General features: G+C 35.2%; 1 protein-coding gene across 1 annotated transcript; it reads left to right on the forward strand.

Moving 5' to 3' along the window:
- The first annotated feature begins 9,392 nt into the window (after window positions 1-9,392).
- On the forward strand, window positions 9,393-13,224 carry LOC123680890 (transient receptor potential cation channel protein painless-like). Its single transcript, XM_045619009.1, is given in 4 exon segments — window positions 9,393-9,423; window positions 10,635-11,573; window positions 11,576-11,683; window positions 11,755-13,224. Coding segments are annotated over 4 exon segments (2,127 nt in total). The 3' UTR covers window positions 12,804-13,224.
- The last annotated feature ends 1,122 nt before the right edge of the window (window positions 13,225-14,346 follow it).

A 14,346-nucleotide genomic window follows, 5' to 3' on the forward strand; every position in this document is an offset into this window, starting at 1 on the left:
ACTCGTAGTGTGTTTAAACCCTTAGATAAAATACGTCTTCTCTGAACACAATACAACCTTTTATTCGGCGTGATCTCTAATGATAATCGATCTCTAATTATAATCCATAATATTAATATATATGTATATATGCACGCTTATGTTTATATACAAAAACGGTTTCAGAAGGTATAAATGACATTTTTTCTCAAACTCACCGGGGAACCGGGGAAAGACTTTGATTTCAAGCCATTAATTATGGATATTAACTCATTTTCAGAAACAGGGTTCAAAAATATCAAGCCATCATCAAAACCTTGTTCAACTGGTATCCGTCATTTCCTTTTTTTTTTTGCTAGCCATTTATTCGGCAATGTTACTTTGTCCGTACTGAATGTATCACCCCTCCATCCTCCAATACAATTTTCGCCTTTTTACCCCTTTTTCCGCCATCAGTGACTTGGGTGATTGTTTGCCATATTTTCCTCACATTACCCTGCGCACCGTCGATTTTTTCTCTAAAGAAATTGTTTTTTGCAATTTTTATTAATTAAGTGACGTAATTACTGTATACCTTATATTCCGAAACTTAAACTATATCTACAACATTTTTAATCGCCTCTTCATTTGATCGCGATGACGAATTTAAACTATCAGTCCCTGCGATATCCAAGGCTTGAGTTTTCGATTTCTGTTTGAGATAACTTTTGTTGAAGTATTTCCTTTCACATATCGAATTTTTCCGTTTATAACACAATTCTGGATCATTATCATCAAAGATACTCTCCCAATTCTCCTCAGCAAGAGCCCGATTCAAACCCTCGAAATCAATTATATTCTAAATGAACAATTTCGGTACTTGCCTTCCAAATTTTGTATCGATATTGAAACTTAAGAATAGCATATTGTGGTCAGTTAGATCAAGCTTTATCACAGCGGGATTGGTTTGGGTATTTCCTCGATCTACTCTAACAACCGCTTGGTCCAGAATGCACCCCTTTTGCGAATCTAACTCCATCGTAGGCTTATATAATATATAATATAATATTATATAATATCGAAATCCAAACTCGCTCAAAAAGCCCAAATAGTCATTCAAACAGGCCATCGCGCTTTTGTAATTCCTCTGCAATAGATCAATATTAAGTTATAAGGAAAACTTTTTACTCAGGGAAATTTCGTGCTAAACAAAAATGAGAAAAAAATTTATAATGAGAAAATCATTCTGAATCGCAGTTTTCATAGATATGAAATATGTCTTCCTCACTGCATTGCTCATGATTCTACATTAGGCATCTTGTGTACTGGACCCATTTCTTACCAGATGCACTATTGGAATATTCTTCCGTACACACAAGAAAGAAATAGCCCTCCTCATCTTCATCTGAATCGTCCTTTTCATATTTGGATTTGGATTTTCTGACTTAAATACGGACCTTTTCATTTTCTGCACTGCTGAGTTTTGGATATTTTCTAGACTATCTGAGTTGTGTTCAATTTTCAATCAATTTTTAATTGAAGTATCGTTCAGAATAGCCGTGAATCGTTTTCGTATATTGTTGATTTTTTTTCTGGGTGCTGCCATCAGAAATTACCTCAATGCCTTTAGTGTAACAGAGGTTTTTAGACGGCGAAATCAACAAATAAAATCAGAAGGACCTGCAACTGGTTCATCAGAAAAAATTGACAGCTTCTTCTAGAGATAAGCTCTTGATTTTTTTATTTTTTGAATTTGTGTGCTAACCTGTCCCGGAAAGTCTGTATCAATCTACCCCAGAACATTTCTTTTGGATATAATTGATTTGCGTGAAAACAACTCGATATTTTCATGTGAAATATCTCCATACATTGAGCTAGCAATCCAACAAACATTTGAAATTTTTTTTGTTAGTTTCAACGAGAGGATAAAATTTATTCACTGGCGTTCCACCGTCAAACGGCACAATTTTTTTATATTTATTATAGCATTTCACTAGAACGTAGATCTTCTTTATCTTGGGCGTGGGGTAGGTATTCGAAATAAAATTTTTTTGACGAATAAGTTTACTCATATCTGTAATGTGAGAAAAAGAAGTTCGATAACGAAGTTTGAACCAAATTACTACAAATAATTTTTTTTTATTACCAATTCGGTTGTTCTTACCTTAAACTGTGTGTTCCTAAATTTGAGTTACGTAGGAAAATGAGATATTCTTTGGCCCGCAAACGCTTTGTTTTCGAGATAGAGGGTGTTTCTAGTCGTACTTTTTAGTTATGCTTATTTCAGTTTATCAAATGTTCATTAATCTTCGCAACATAGTGGGTAAATAAGTACCGAAACTTATAATTAATTAATTCATTACAGTTTACAAACTGGATGTTTATACTAATTCAGATTATCCTGAGGATTACCAAGGAGCTATTTGAAATTATTTTATCGAAATCCATAGCAGATAGGATAAAACTTTAAGAAACCAAAAAGTGTAGTATTGGACCAGATTTTATTTTAACATATTTTTCTAAACTACCAACGGTTCACCAAAAAATAGTTCTCGAGGAAAGAAGCAGGCACCCTTCCAGAAAAAATATCACCTTGAAGATTCGCATTCAAAATAAGCATATCACATGATGAAAATTTTGAATTGGAATATATTGATATTCCAATTCAAATTGAATATCTTGAGAAGTTAAGTTCTATGAGAAAAAACTTGAACTTTAACACCAGTATCTCAAAAAAAAAAGAATTTGGGGACTCATGTTATAGGTAAAATGATCCGAGAAATCTGTCATTTTCATTTGTACCTCCAATTTAGGAACACCGTGTAGATATATCGAATTCAAAACTGATGTCTTCACAAATTAATTGCAATTTGAATTAAACACAAGAAATTGTACAATTTTGTTCTTTGATAACTACAGTATTGACATTTTATGACGGGAATAATACAAAAAACCTTAAACTACGGGCTACGTAAGAGGGTCTCATTATTCACTGCCATGTGGATTTCAATAGAAAGTAAAATGATTATTGGTTCGTTTTATATAAAAATTTTCGTTCTTTGTCTTTGCGAGAATTCTGCAATTTATATTTTGGAAATCTCGAGGGGTAATTACACCCAGTACCACCCCCATTTCTATGCCCTTGGTTTCTCAGTCAGTCAGTGACTTTGTTACATTCGTTAGAGTTTCAACGGCGTAATTTCACATTATGGTTTCTGTGTCAACCTCAAGGGCGTAGAACTTTTTTTTTTCTTGGGGGGGGAGGGGGTAATCGAAAACAAATTTTTCCAGGACATTGTTTACTCATATCTATAATGTGTGAAATAGCGGTTGGATAACGAAGTTTGAACCAAATTACTCGATATAATTCATTTTATTACCAATTCGGGTTACCAGGGAAAATGAGAGATTCCTTGGGTAATTTTATAAATAAAATGGCCCATATATATGAGCCCGCAAACGCTTTTTTTTTCGTGATACAGGGTGTTTCTTGTAGTCCTACTGTTTTGTGATGCGTAACCAGTTTATCGAATCTTTATTAATCTTCGCTACAGATTTTGTGAATAAGTACCTAAATTTATAATTCATTTATCACAGCTATCTAACTGGATCTTTATAATAATTTGGATTTTACTGAGAATTACTATAGAGAGCTGTTTGAATTTTTTTCTCGAAATCGATTTCAGATACTACAAAACTACAACAAACCAAAAAGTGTAGTACTGAATCAGAGTTTCTTTTCAAACTACCAGTGGTTTACAAAAAAATAATTCTGGAGGAAAGAAGCGGGCACGCTTCCAGAGAAAATTCGCCCTGTATCACATGATGAAAACTTTAAATTGGAATATCTACTCCAATTCAAGTTAGGTAAATATCTTGTAAAGGGAAGTTGCTATTAGAGAAAAACTTGAACTTCAACACCTGTACCTTGAAAACAAAGCGTTTGGGGACTCATGTAATAGGACTTTTTCTCTTAAAATAGTCTGAGAAATCTGTCATTTCAATTTATACCTCCAATTCAGGAATACCTTGTAGATATAGTCAATTCAAAACTGATGTCTTCACTAATAAGTTGCAATTTGAATGAAACAGAATAAATTGTACAACACAGCCCAGACAATTTTTCGATACGAATTACACAGTTCAGTTCTTTGATAACTACATATTGAAGTTTTGTAACGAGAATAAAAATAAGGGACGATACCGAGAAAGCGGATAGATAAAGGAAAATAATAAACCTCGGACAAAGACGAGCTCGTGGTGCAATAAAAGTACTCATCTTGAAAGCAATAATAAACTCATAAATCGTAAAGGGATCCGATTTTTTACTGACGTGTCGATTTCAAAGGAAAGTAGAATGATTATTATTGGTTCATTTTATGGAGAAATTTTCGTTCTGCGTCTTTGCCAGATTTCTGGAATTCTATATTTTGAAAATCTTGGGGGGGTAATTACCCCCAGCACCCCCTCATATCTACGCCCTTGGTCAACCTACCCCTTCAGCCATCAAGCCCCAGTATTCTCTACCCTTAGAGCCCCCTCCACCATTCGATTTCCGTATATGAGGACCTCATTCCGTCAAAACTTGATAGCAAATCCTCCAAATATTCAAATGACTCGATGCACTGCAACAATTTTAATCTCCCGATAATAAAAATGAAAATAAATGTTCATCGGTGTAGCATATACGGCAGAGCGCGGAGTATAAATTATGGCCATCATATCGTCAGAGAGGGAGTAAGCCTGGCTATTTGTTATTTTTCATTTCGAAAAATCCAGTAATTTAGTTTCTGTAGTGTATGCAGCCCGCTCTCCCATATCACATTTCCTGGGTTTTTATGGCCGAATGATACATCATTCAATATCGGGAGTATTAATGGGCTCCCCCCTTCCAGCGATGTCTCACTCCCGCCCTCGGTCCGAGTCCTCATCCCCCTTTTAACGCCCGGACACCTACTCGAGCGGAGGGCGCTGCTCGGTGGCCGATTTTTTTCGCGCCCGACCGCATCAGACGAAACAAAGGTATCGGCTATTTATCATAGCCCTCATTTCTCTTGCATATCTATTTTATTCTCTGCTGCTTGTCGTTTACTCTGCCTGCGCGAGGGTGAAATTGTGAAAATGTATATATTTGGACCACGATATTTTTTATGTATGGCTCTCGGATCGTCAGCCGGACAGGAACGAATTCCAGGGGAGGATTTTTTTTAATCAATTCCGGGTAGGGGGAGATGGCCGCTATCGTCTGTTATTTCCTTTTCAATCGGTCGGAATGACTGGAGGTACATTTTTTTATTCCCTTATTAGACAGATACATTCATTTCAATAATTGAGAACAACTTCATGTTACAAAAATGAAACAAGTCAAATTACCTTCATCTAATAACTACAAAAATTGAAAAATTCTCCAATATCATAAGGTTCACTATTCATTAAAAGTTCATATATATCCTTTCTGAATATAATAGAATTCAGTACAAATACAAACAATAAACTCAGAAAATAAAGCTGTGAGTTATTCACACTGAGGTGAAAACTGTGTACAGCATTCAAATTATTATTAATTCCCTGTTCCACGGCAACAAAAAAACTGAAAGAACTAGTCACTATACATAATTAATGATAAATTAATTCCAACTCTGAGTGATCCCTGTCTCAGTCTGTTTAGGTACGTCTCTCTATCAGTTTTACTTCGTCTTCATCGGTGACTATCCTCTCTCAGATCCTTCCCCCCTGTCGTTTTTAGCGGTGTGTTTTTCTCTTCATCGTTTTTCCCTTCTTTTTTTTCTTTTTAAGTGGAATTTATAATATTATGTATCACAGTTCGGTCTTGTTAAATCAGCCATCTCTTTAGTTTTTTGTTGAATTTATTTTTATTATTATTTTCTTTTATTTATTTTGGCACGATCGGGTATAATCTTGCAGCTATTTATTCACTATATCTTTTTCTATTCTTTTTTCTGCTCTGGGTCTCTCATAATTATCGTTATCGTCGCCAGATCTCGTTGGTTATTAGTGTTTTTTTTGTATGATGGAAATTTTATTTTGTTTGATATGCAAGATAATCCTTCGAGCAAAAATTTGTCTCATATATTAGTCGATATATCTCCCAAAATTTATAATATTACACTTGCAACATGAAACGTTTCTTTCATAGTGTGGAGATGTTTCAGAGAAATCTACGATATCCTTGTCCAACAATAGGTATTTATAATTCAGTGAGACATATCTAGAGAAATGTTTCAGTAACATATCTCAAGAAACTGTACTTATATTGTATTTGTTTTATCTAAACTCATTGGTAGTTGTTTTTTTTTGGAGTTTTTTTGATTTTTATGTTATTCCCCCATGAACAAGTATATACTTTTGTAGGTTGTAATTTGTTTATTGATGCGTACCTTACGAATTGATTGTATTTCAGAAACTGTTTTTTGTTATATTTTTTCTGCTTCAATAAACTTATTTATTTATTATTATTTATTTAACTTTTCAGTAACTCAGATCTTCATTTTGTTCGAGGTCCGGAATTTAAATTCCCTACGCCTCTAGTTTAATTTCTCCTATTTTCTACTGCTGTCTGATCGGAAGACTTTCCTCCCTATTTCATGTCAATTTTTTCTTCTATTTAGTTCTTTGAAAGAGGTATTTCCTCTTATCTGTCATTCTTATTTTGATTTGTAGTATCTTTCTTAATTCCTTATTCTCCTGCTTTCTCAGCGACCCTATTGTGTTCTTTCTTTGTTTGTTGACTATTTCCTCAATAGTTTCAATTTTCAGTTCTTCTCTGATTTGTTGGTTAGTTATATACCATGGGGCACCATTCGCTTTTTTGATTACTGAATTTAGCGTACTTTGCAACTGATCCTTATTATTGTCTTTCGTATTGTACCAGGTTACTCCTGCATAAGTTATGCTTGGCATTAGCACTATTTTGATGATCATCATTTTCTGAGAAAAATTAACTCTTAGGGTTGAGCAGCGGGTACAGTCTCCCGTGCAATTGCCTTGCCTTTTTTCTGTTTTCTTCTATCTGATAATTAAATTTCATTCTTTCATCTAGTATTACTCCCTGATATTTTGCTTCCTTTTTCCATTCTGGTTTCCTATTTTGACGTTTCCTGCTTTCTCTTTCTTTACTGTTGTTTCTTCGAAGTAGATTGCAACTGTCTTCGATGCACTTTGAATCTACAGTTTTTGAAGTATTCCATCGGTTTATCTACTGTAACTGCCTAGTAATTGTTTTCCGCATTCTACTGTGATAGTATATGGCAATATCATCTGCAAACTAGGCAATCTTGCCTCTATTCATTCTAGGTATGTGTGCCATGTATAAGCTGAACAGCAGCGGTCCTATCGCCGATCCTTGGGGAACTCCGGCTTCTATTTCTCTGATCGTTGACCTGGTACTATCGATATTCACCCTAAATTTTCTATTTGCCAGGTACGATTTTATCAAATGCCTTTTCTATATCGAAGAATATTACACCAGTATCTGTAGAGAGGTTCATTTGCTCCTTAATATTTTCCGTTAGGCGTACCAGTTGATGAATCGTTGAATGCTGTTTACGAAACCCAAACAGAGGATCTGGAATTATCTTCTTTTTTTCTACGAAATCTATCAGTCTTCTGTGGATTAATTTCTCTACCACCAAAAGGTATGATAATATATGCAGAGGTGATAACCTTATTCAAAAGAGAAGATATTGAAATGTTTACCGAATCTGGAACATTTCTGTGAAAAACTGATTTTATCACCCTTTGCACAAAATCTTTCATTTTACACAACCTGCTGGAAATAGTCAATGAATTCATTAATAAAATGTTATTGAGGTGCCAATTTACTTACTGAGTTGATTGATAATGATATTAGTAACTATTTGTGATGAGCAGTGCGTACGAGCTCAAATACCTGAAAAAAGCAATGGAAAGGTCCCAATCAAAAATTAATCAATAAAGAATTGCCGCAATCACTAAACGCACCAACTATTTAGATTTTTTGAGGAACAATGTTCCCTTACTCTTCGGAGATATACCATTGGAAATGCGACTTGATCTGTGGTTTCTACACTACGATTGCCCAGCACACTTTAGTTAGAGAATATTTGCACCACACATATCCTCACTCGGAAGGGGAGATGAAATTTTGTGGCCTCCCTGTAGCATGGCTTAGCAACTGCTAAGACGATGTGGGAATAGATAAATATGATGAAAATAATTATTTCTACGATGATTATTATACCAACTCCGATTACGATCGAAACGATCAATATGAGGTTACATAGTTCTCCAATGATAATCAATATTCAAATTCGCCGGAGGAAAATTTTCATGTTCCAGCCTCCCACCAAAATTAAACATGATGAAATCACGATTGTCAATAATTCCCCCTTGCCCTATACATATAAAAATTCCTAGAGTCGGTTTGAAATTCATGATTGATACTGGAAGCTCAAGAACCATAATTAGTCTTCGAACTGTTATTGAACAATTTTATCAAAATTATATCAAATATGCTATATTCAAGCTATATTCAAAATGAAAACAGCTCATAAAAATCACTTTTCACGAATACGTTATGCATACTGCATATACCTCTCCCGAAAATTTTCAAAACTAAAGAACATTTTAACTTTCATATTTTCGAGTTTAACAAATAATATGATCGATTGATTGGAATGGATTTAATAACACATTTAGATGCCAATATCGATCTTAAGAAAAATGTGGTGTGTACTAAGAACCTATTATTTTATATTTCGAACGAAATTCTTATTCATACGCTCTACCACCTAGATCTCAAAAAATTATTAGAGCCCCCATCATTTCAAATGAAGTCAATCAAGGTATCAAGTATCAAGTATACTTTCTCTGATTAATTTACATGTGCCAAGATTGCCCGTGCGTGTTCCGACTACCTTTTACTTTCCTATTCTACGCACTAATGTACTCCTCTTCTCGCCTCTGTACCGGATATGTCAGAGCTACCTCTCTGTTCAGGATGTTTTTGATATCTTCCACAGTAGACCATCTAAGGAGGACTATTCTTGGATCATTTGTCTGATTTAAATTACCAAACGTGAAGCTAGGTGTGGGCATTTCTTATTTTTATTTTTGCTGTATAATCATTGCAAAGCTCGCACTTGGCTTCGATTTCTTTTGTTTTTTATTTTTCACATGGAATGTATTTAGTTTAATAAGGTTTGATTTCGTGAAATTTTTTTTGCCCATTCTGTAATTGGCTTAGGCTGTTGAATGGTGTAATAAATAGAAAAAAAAGGAATAAATTATAGAATATTTAAAATTAACAGAAGGGATCAAAATTTCACAATGTTTAGTAAGAGTAAAAATAATGAAGCAAATTTAACGGTAACGAATATTTATATCGTATAGGAGACGCTAATGACTACACATATTATTATTATTACTACATAAAAATGCAAGAATTTAATGGTACTAGTAGAAAAGGTGAGAAGTGAATCTTTGGTAGTTCATAAGGTAGAAGATAATTGAACAATAGCAATGAGAGTGACACACAAATCACAATAAACCCACTTAAAATTCTGGAAATTTAAGAATCTTCAATAGCGGTAATCCTAAAAGACAAAATAAATGTAAATTCAATGAAAGAAAATTTGAAAAATGTCTAGAGCACCTGAATAAAAAAGAAAAAGAAGCAATCCGAAGAATTTGCTTTGAATACAGGGATATTTTTCATTGGAAGAAATTGCTTTTGAGTTTTACTAAAGTAGTAAAACATGAAATAAAAACCACAGACGAAACACCAATATTTCAAAAGGCTTATAGAACGCTAGAAACACAGAAGAAGGAAGTTGAAAGACATGTAGAAGAACATCTGAAAAACGACATTATTCAACCATACAGCAGCCTATGGAGCTGCCCACTCATCGAAGTTCCAAAAAAGATGGATGCTTCCGGAGAACAAAAATACCGTCTATGTATTGTACAAATTGGGAAAATGCAAATATTTTTCCACACTTGACCTAGCTTCAGGATACCACCAAATCGAAATGCATCCTAGAGTAGAGATATACCTAAAATAGCATTTTCCATAGAAAGAGGTCATAATTAATACAAAATACTCTTTTTCGAATTGAACATTTGAAAGAGTAATGTACAATAATTTATAAGGTATTATGAATGATGCTTGTGTAGTTTATTTAGACAGTAATATTCTCAACATCACTACAAAAACACATAGAAAAATTACCTAAAGTATTTGATCGTCATAGAGCGGAAAATTTAAAAATCCAGATGGACAAATCATAATTCTTAAAAAGGAGGTTCAATTCTTAGATCACATCATAATACCGGAAGGACTCGAACCCAATGCAACCCAAAGGATTCCTTGGATTCACAGGTTATTATCGTAAATTTATAAAAGATTATGCTAAAATCACGATAGAATTTATAAAATCATTCAACAAGTGTAAGGAAATATTGACCAACAATTTTACAATATCCCGAATTTAGTAAAAATTTTATAGGAAATACAGATGCAACAAACGTAACAATTGAAGCTATTCTATTGCAAGGACCTATTAAACCAATATGCTACACATAAAGAACCCCCAATCAATCAGAAGAACGTTATAGTACTATAGCAGAAAACTATGATCACTTCCTATGTTATCTGAATTGAGAATTCTAAACTCAAGAATCTGACCTGGATGTATGGATCTATTGTTCAGCAGTTCTTAAGATACTCGTCAAATACTTGACCAGAGAAGAGATAAATCACACTTACCGAGGCAACAACGCTTTGTTACTACTAGTTAAAGAGGGAGAATACAGCTACAGGACTGAATTTCTGGAATGTGCAAGAATTCTTGTTAAATCCGGCATCAAAGTCAACCACGCTGACCTGAAGAACTTCACTGCTATCCTATGGGCCATCAAGAAGGACTACAGGGATCTCATTGAGGTGCTCCTGAACAACAGCTTCAATTTGGACATCGACAACTACACAATGAATGGTAAAAGTGCCAGAGAACTGATCTTATCCAAATATCCTGGTGATCTAGTGTTACCAGACAATTTCACCACCATTGCCAGCCCCAAAGACCTCCTCTTCAAGTACTTGAAGTCCTATAATGAAAACGCGTTCATCAGTTACAACCAAGGTGATATTTCCCAGTACAAAGATGCAGACGACTACACCCTAACCCTTCTTCAGATGAGCTGCCAACTTGGACTGTTGAAAGCAACAAGGCACCTCTTAGAAAACAAGGCAGACGTCCGTAGAACCACGCAGAAACAGCCTAGTCCCCCCTTGGAGTTAGCTGGTGAACATGGTCACTTCGAAATAGTAGAACTCCTCCTAGACCAGGCCAAAAGCCTGAAGGTCCCAAGCTCAACACTATCGATCCTGTTGAACAAGATGAACCTCAGTGAATCTGGCGGAAAATACGAGAAGTGCTTCGAGGAACTCATGAAAAACCAGGATGAGGCATCTCTGAATTCTGGATCAAGCAAGAATTTCCAGCAGACCCCTCTGCATTACGCTGTGAAGTTCGCCAAGACCAAGCACATCTTAGAATTTCTTCGCAAAGGCTCTTCCCTTGCTAACAAGAACGAGTTTGGAGTGATGGCCATCGAGACATAGAAGCTGACGTGCTGGAACAATATTTAGACGACTGCGTGGATATTAACGATATCGACAAAAACAACATTTACGTCACTTTGAAGTACAAGACTTTGCTGCCGCGTCTCCTTCAGAACTGAACACAACTGTGGAAGGCTGCGAGGAAGGAAAACCTGCATATACCCAAAATCTAGCCCCTGAAACCGACGCCGTATTGTACATGTGCCAGGCACCCTACCTAAAGCACCTTTTAACCCACCCTGTGATAGATACATTCCTGCTGTTGAAGTGGCACAAGATCAACATGATCTTCTACACGAATTTATTCTTTTACTTTCTATTCATCACATCGCTTGTTACTTATATATTTTCTTCATTTGGAAACTTTCACTATATTTCGCAGAATGAATCTTCCTTGGCCACTCTGGCGAATGCTAGCCATTTCATACTTTGTGTTACCTACGTGTTGCTAGTGTTAAGAGAATTGTTTCAAATACTAGTCAATCCGATGGACTATTACAAAGATATCGACAACTGGATCGAGGTGATTCTGATTTTCATCGTCGGTTTCATGATCTTCTTGAAGGACCCCACCAACGACACAAGAAAGCAGCTTTCCTCCCTAGCCATCTTACTATCCACTTTCGAGTTGATCCTAATGGTTGGGCAATACCCTAGGCTCACAACCAACGTTGTGTGAACGGTGATGTTCAAGAGGGTCTCAAAAAACTTCATAAAATTCCTCGCCTGGTATTTCTTGCTGATCGCTGCTTTTGCCATGAGTTTCTTCATACTTTTCAGTGAGAGCGTCGAGGAGAAACAAGAAGGAAATGGGGAAGGTGACGAAGAGAATCAAAACTTTTTCATAAGTCCTGGTGGAGCCCTGTTCAAAACCTTGGTGATGTTGACTGGTGAATTTGACGCGAGTGATATGAACTTCCATTCTTTTCCCATAACCAGCAAGGTGATCTTTATACTTTTCGTCTTGATGATCGCTTTGATCCTCTTGAATCTTCTCAACGGTTTGGCGGTTAGCGACACCCAAAGAATAAAAAATGACGCAGAGTGCGTGGGACTGAAGGCCAGGACTGAACACATCCACTATATGGAAACCATGGTCTTGGGCAACATTCTTCCAACCACAGTGTTGAACTTCTTGAATGAACTGTGTTGTTGCATTCCATTCCAAGAAAACCTGCAAATTATTATAAGCCAACCGCTCTCCAAACACATCATACATTAGTTTGTATCCTAAGACTGAGATCAGAATCCCTATGTCCAACGATTTCGAAATGATGAAGGTGGACAAGAAGGGCAGCAAGAAAGAGAGCGCTTTGGCTGTTTTCAACTCCCTCAAGTTGGACAAGAAGATTCAGAGGAAAATCAGGAAGGTCATGCAGAATCAGAAGATGACCAGCAATGAGACGTTTGTGAAGAATAAAATCAAGCAGATAGAAAACGACCAAGCGAAAATTCTAACGATTCTTGAAGATATTAAGAGGAGAATGAAACAAGATGCGTGATTTATTTTGTTGAAAGCTAAGCCAGACAGTTTGAATGGCGTTTTCATAATATTTTTTCTTTTTAGATATTTTAATTTTCGTTGATCATTGTGGAGAATTATGCATTTTCTATGACAGACGCTTATTTTTCGATTATTTTCTTTTTTAAATATAATTGTTGACTAAATAACCTATCTCAGAAGCATGACCTCTGGTAACAGGAAAAGTGTCCTTGTACTGCAGGTCGAAAAAAGTGTTTTTGATGAGCAAAAAATAGTCATGAGTTCTCTTTTATCGTTCAGGTGATCATCCCCTTAGATATCATTCAGATCAAAGTGTGTTGTTTGGGAAGAGTAGAAAAGTCTTGGCCTCAAAAAGAATTCTCACGCATCAGTATTGAAGATATTTTTTGTTCTTCAATCTGCAACTGTTCTACAAATATGTGGGTAGATTTTTTTAAAACTCCAGAACCCTCTTTCGAGCAAAAATCATATACCCAACAAATATCGTTTTGATTATCTCAATTTTCGAATGAAGAAAATTCATCTTGAAGAGCAAAAGAAATTGTTTCTTGAATGTATATTTTCTTTTCATTTTCCAGCAATTTATTTTATCTAACATTAAAATAATTTATGAAAATGGATTCAAGTGTTTCCAAAAATATAAAATCATCGCTGTATTCGATATTTGAATCGAATTCAGGAGACGAACGCAGTCTCGGACAGAAATCGATTCACTGAGTTATTACAACTTCATTTTTTCCGATCAGTGACCATAACAGAGAATTCTTATTTCAATATTTTTCTACCGAAATGGCCAATTACAAAACATGGAATATTAAACAAATCATTTGCATAATAAAAAGTCTTGGCTTCATTAAGCTCTGTATCAATTGCTAATCCCAATTTGCATGCATATAATTTTGCAGCATAAATAAAAATCCTTCTTGATTACAAAATTTTAATTTAGATGAAGGGGGTTGAAATGAAGTTCTGAGATGAGTTTGGAAGGTGAAAGGCTCATGCGATGTCAATTGTAGATGAATGAGGGTACTTTTGCCTTTTTTGATTCAAAATTTCACAATTCCTCTGAATGTATGACAGAAGAAAATTCCTGGATTCATGAAATACCTATAAAAGGCTCACAGGAGAGGGCTGACGAAAGTTTTCTGTCATATAATTGAAAATTTTTTTTTCAAGAGGTTGATGTTGCAACAAAGTTTCAAAAAGGTTTAAATGTCAGGTGCTTTGTACATCTGCGAGTAATTGAAAATTTAATGAAACA

The sequence above is a fragment of the Harmonia axyridis genome, chromosome 5 (genome assembly GCF_914767665.1).
Source record: "Harmonia axyridis chromosome 5, icHarAxyr1.1, whole genome shotgun sequence".
In the NCBI taxonomy this organism is placed as follows: Eukaryota; Metazoa; Arthropoda; class Insecta; order Coleoptera; family Coccinellidae; genus Harmonia; species Harmonia axyridis.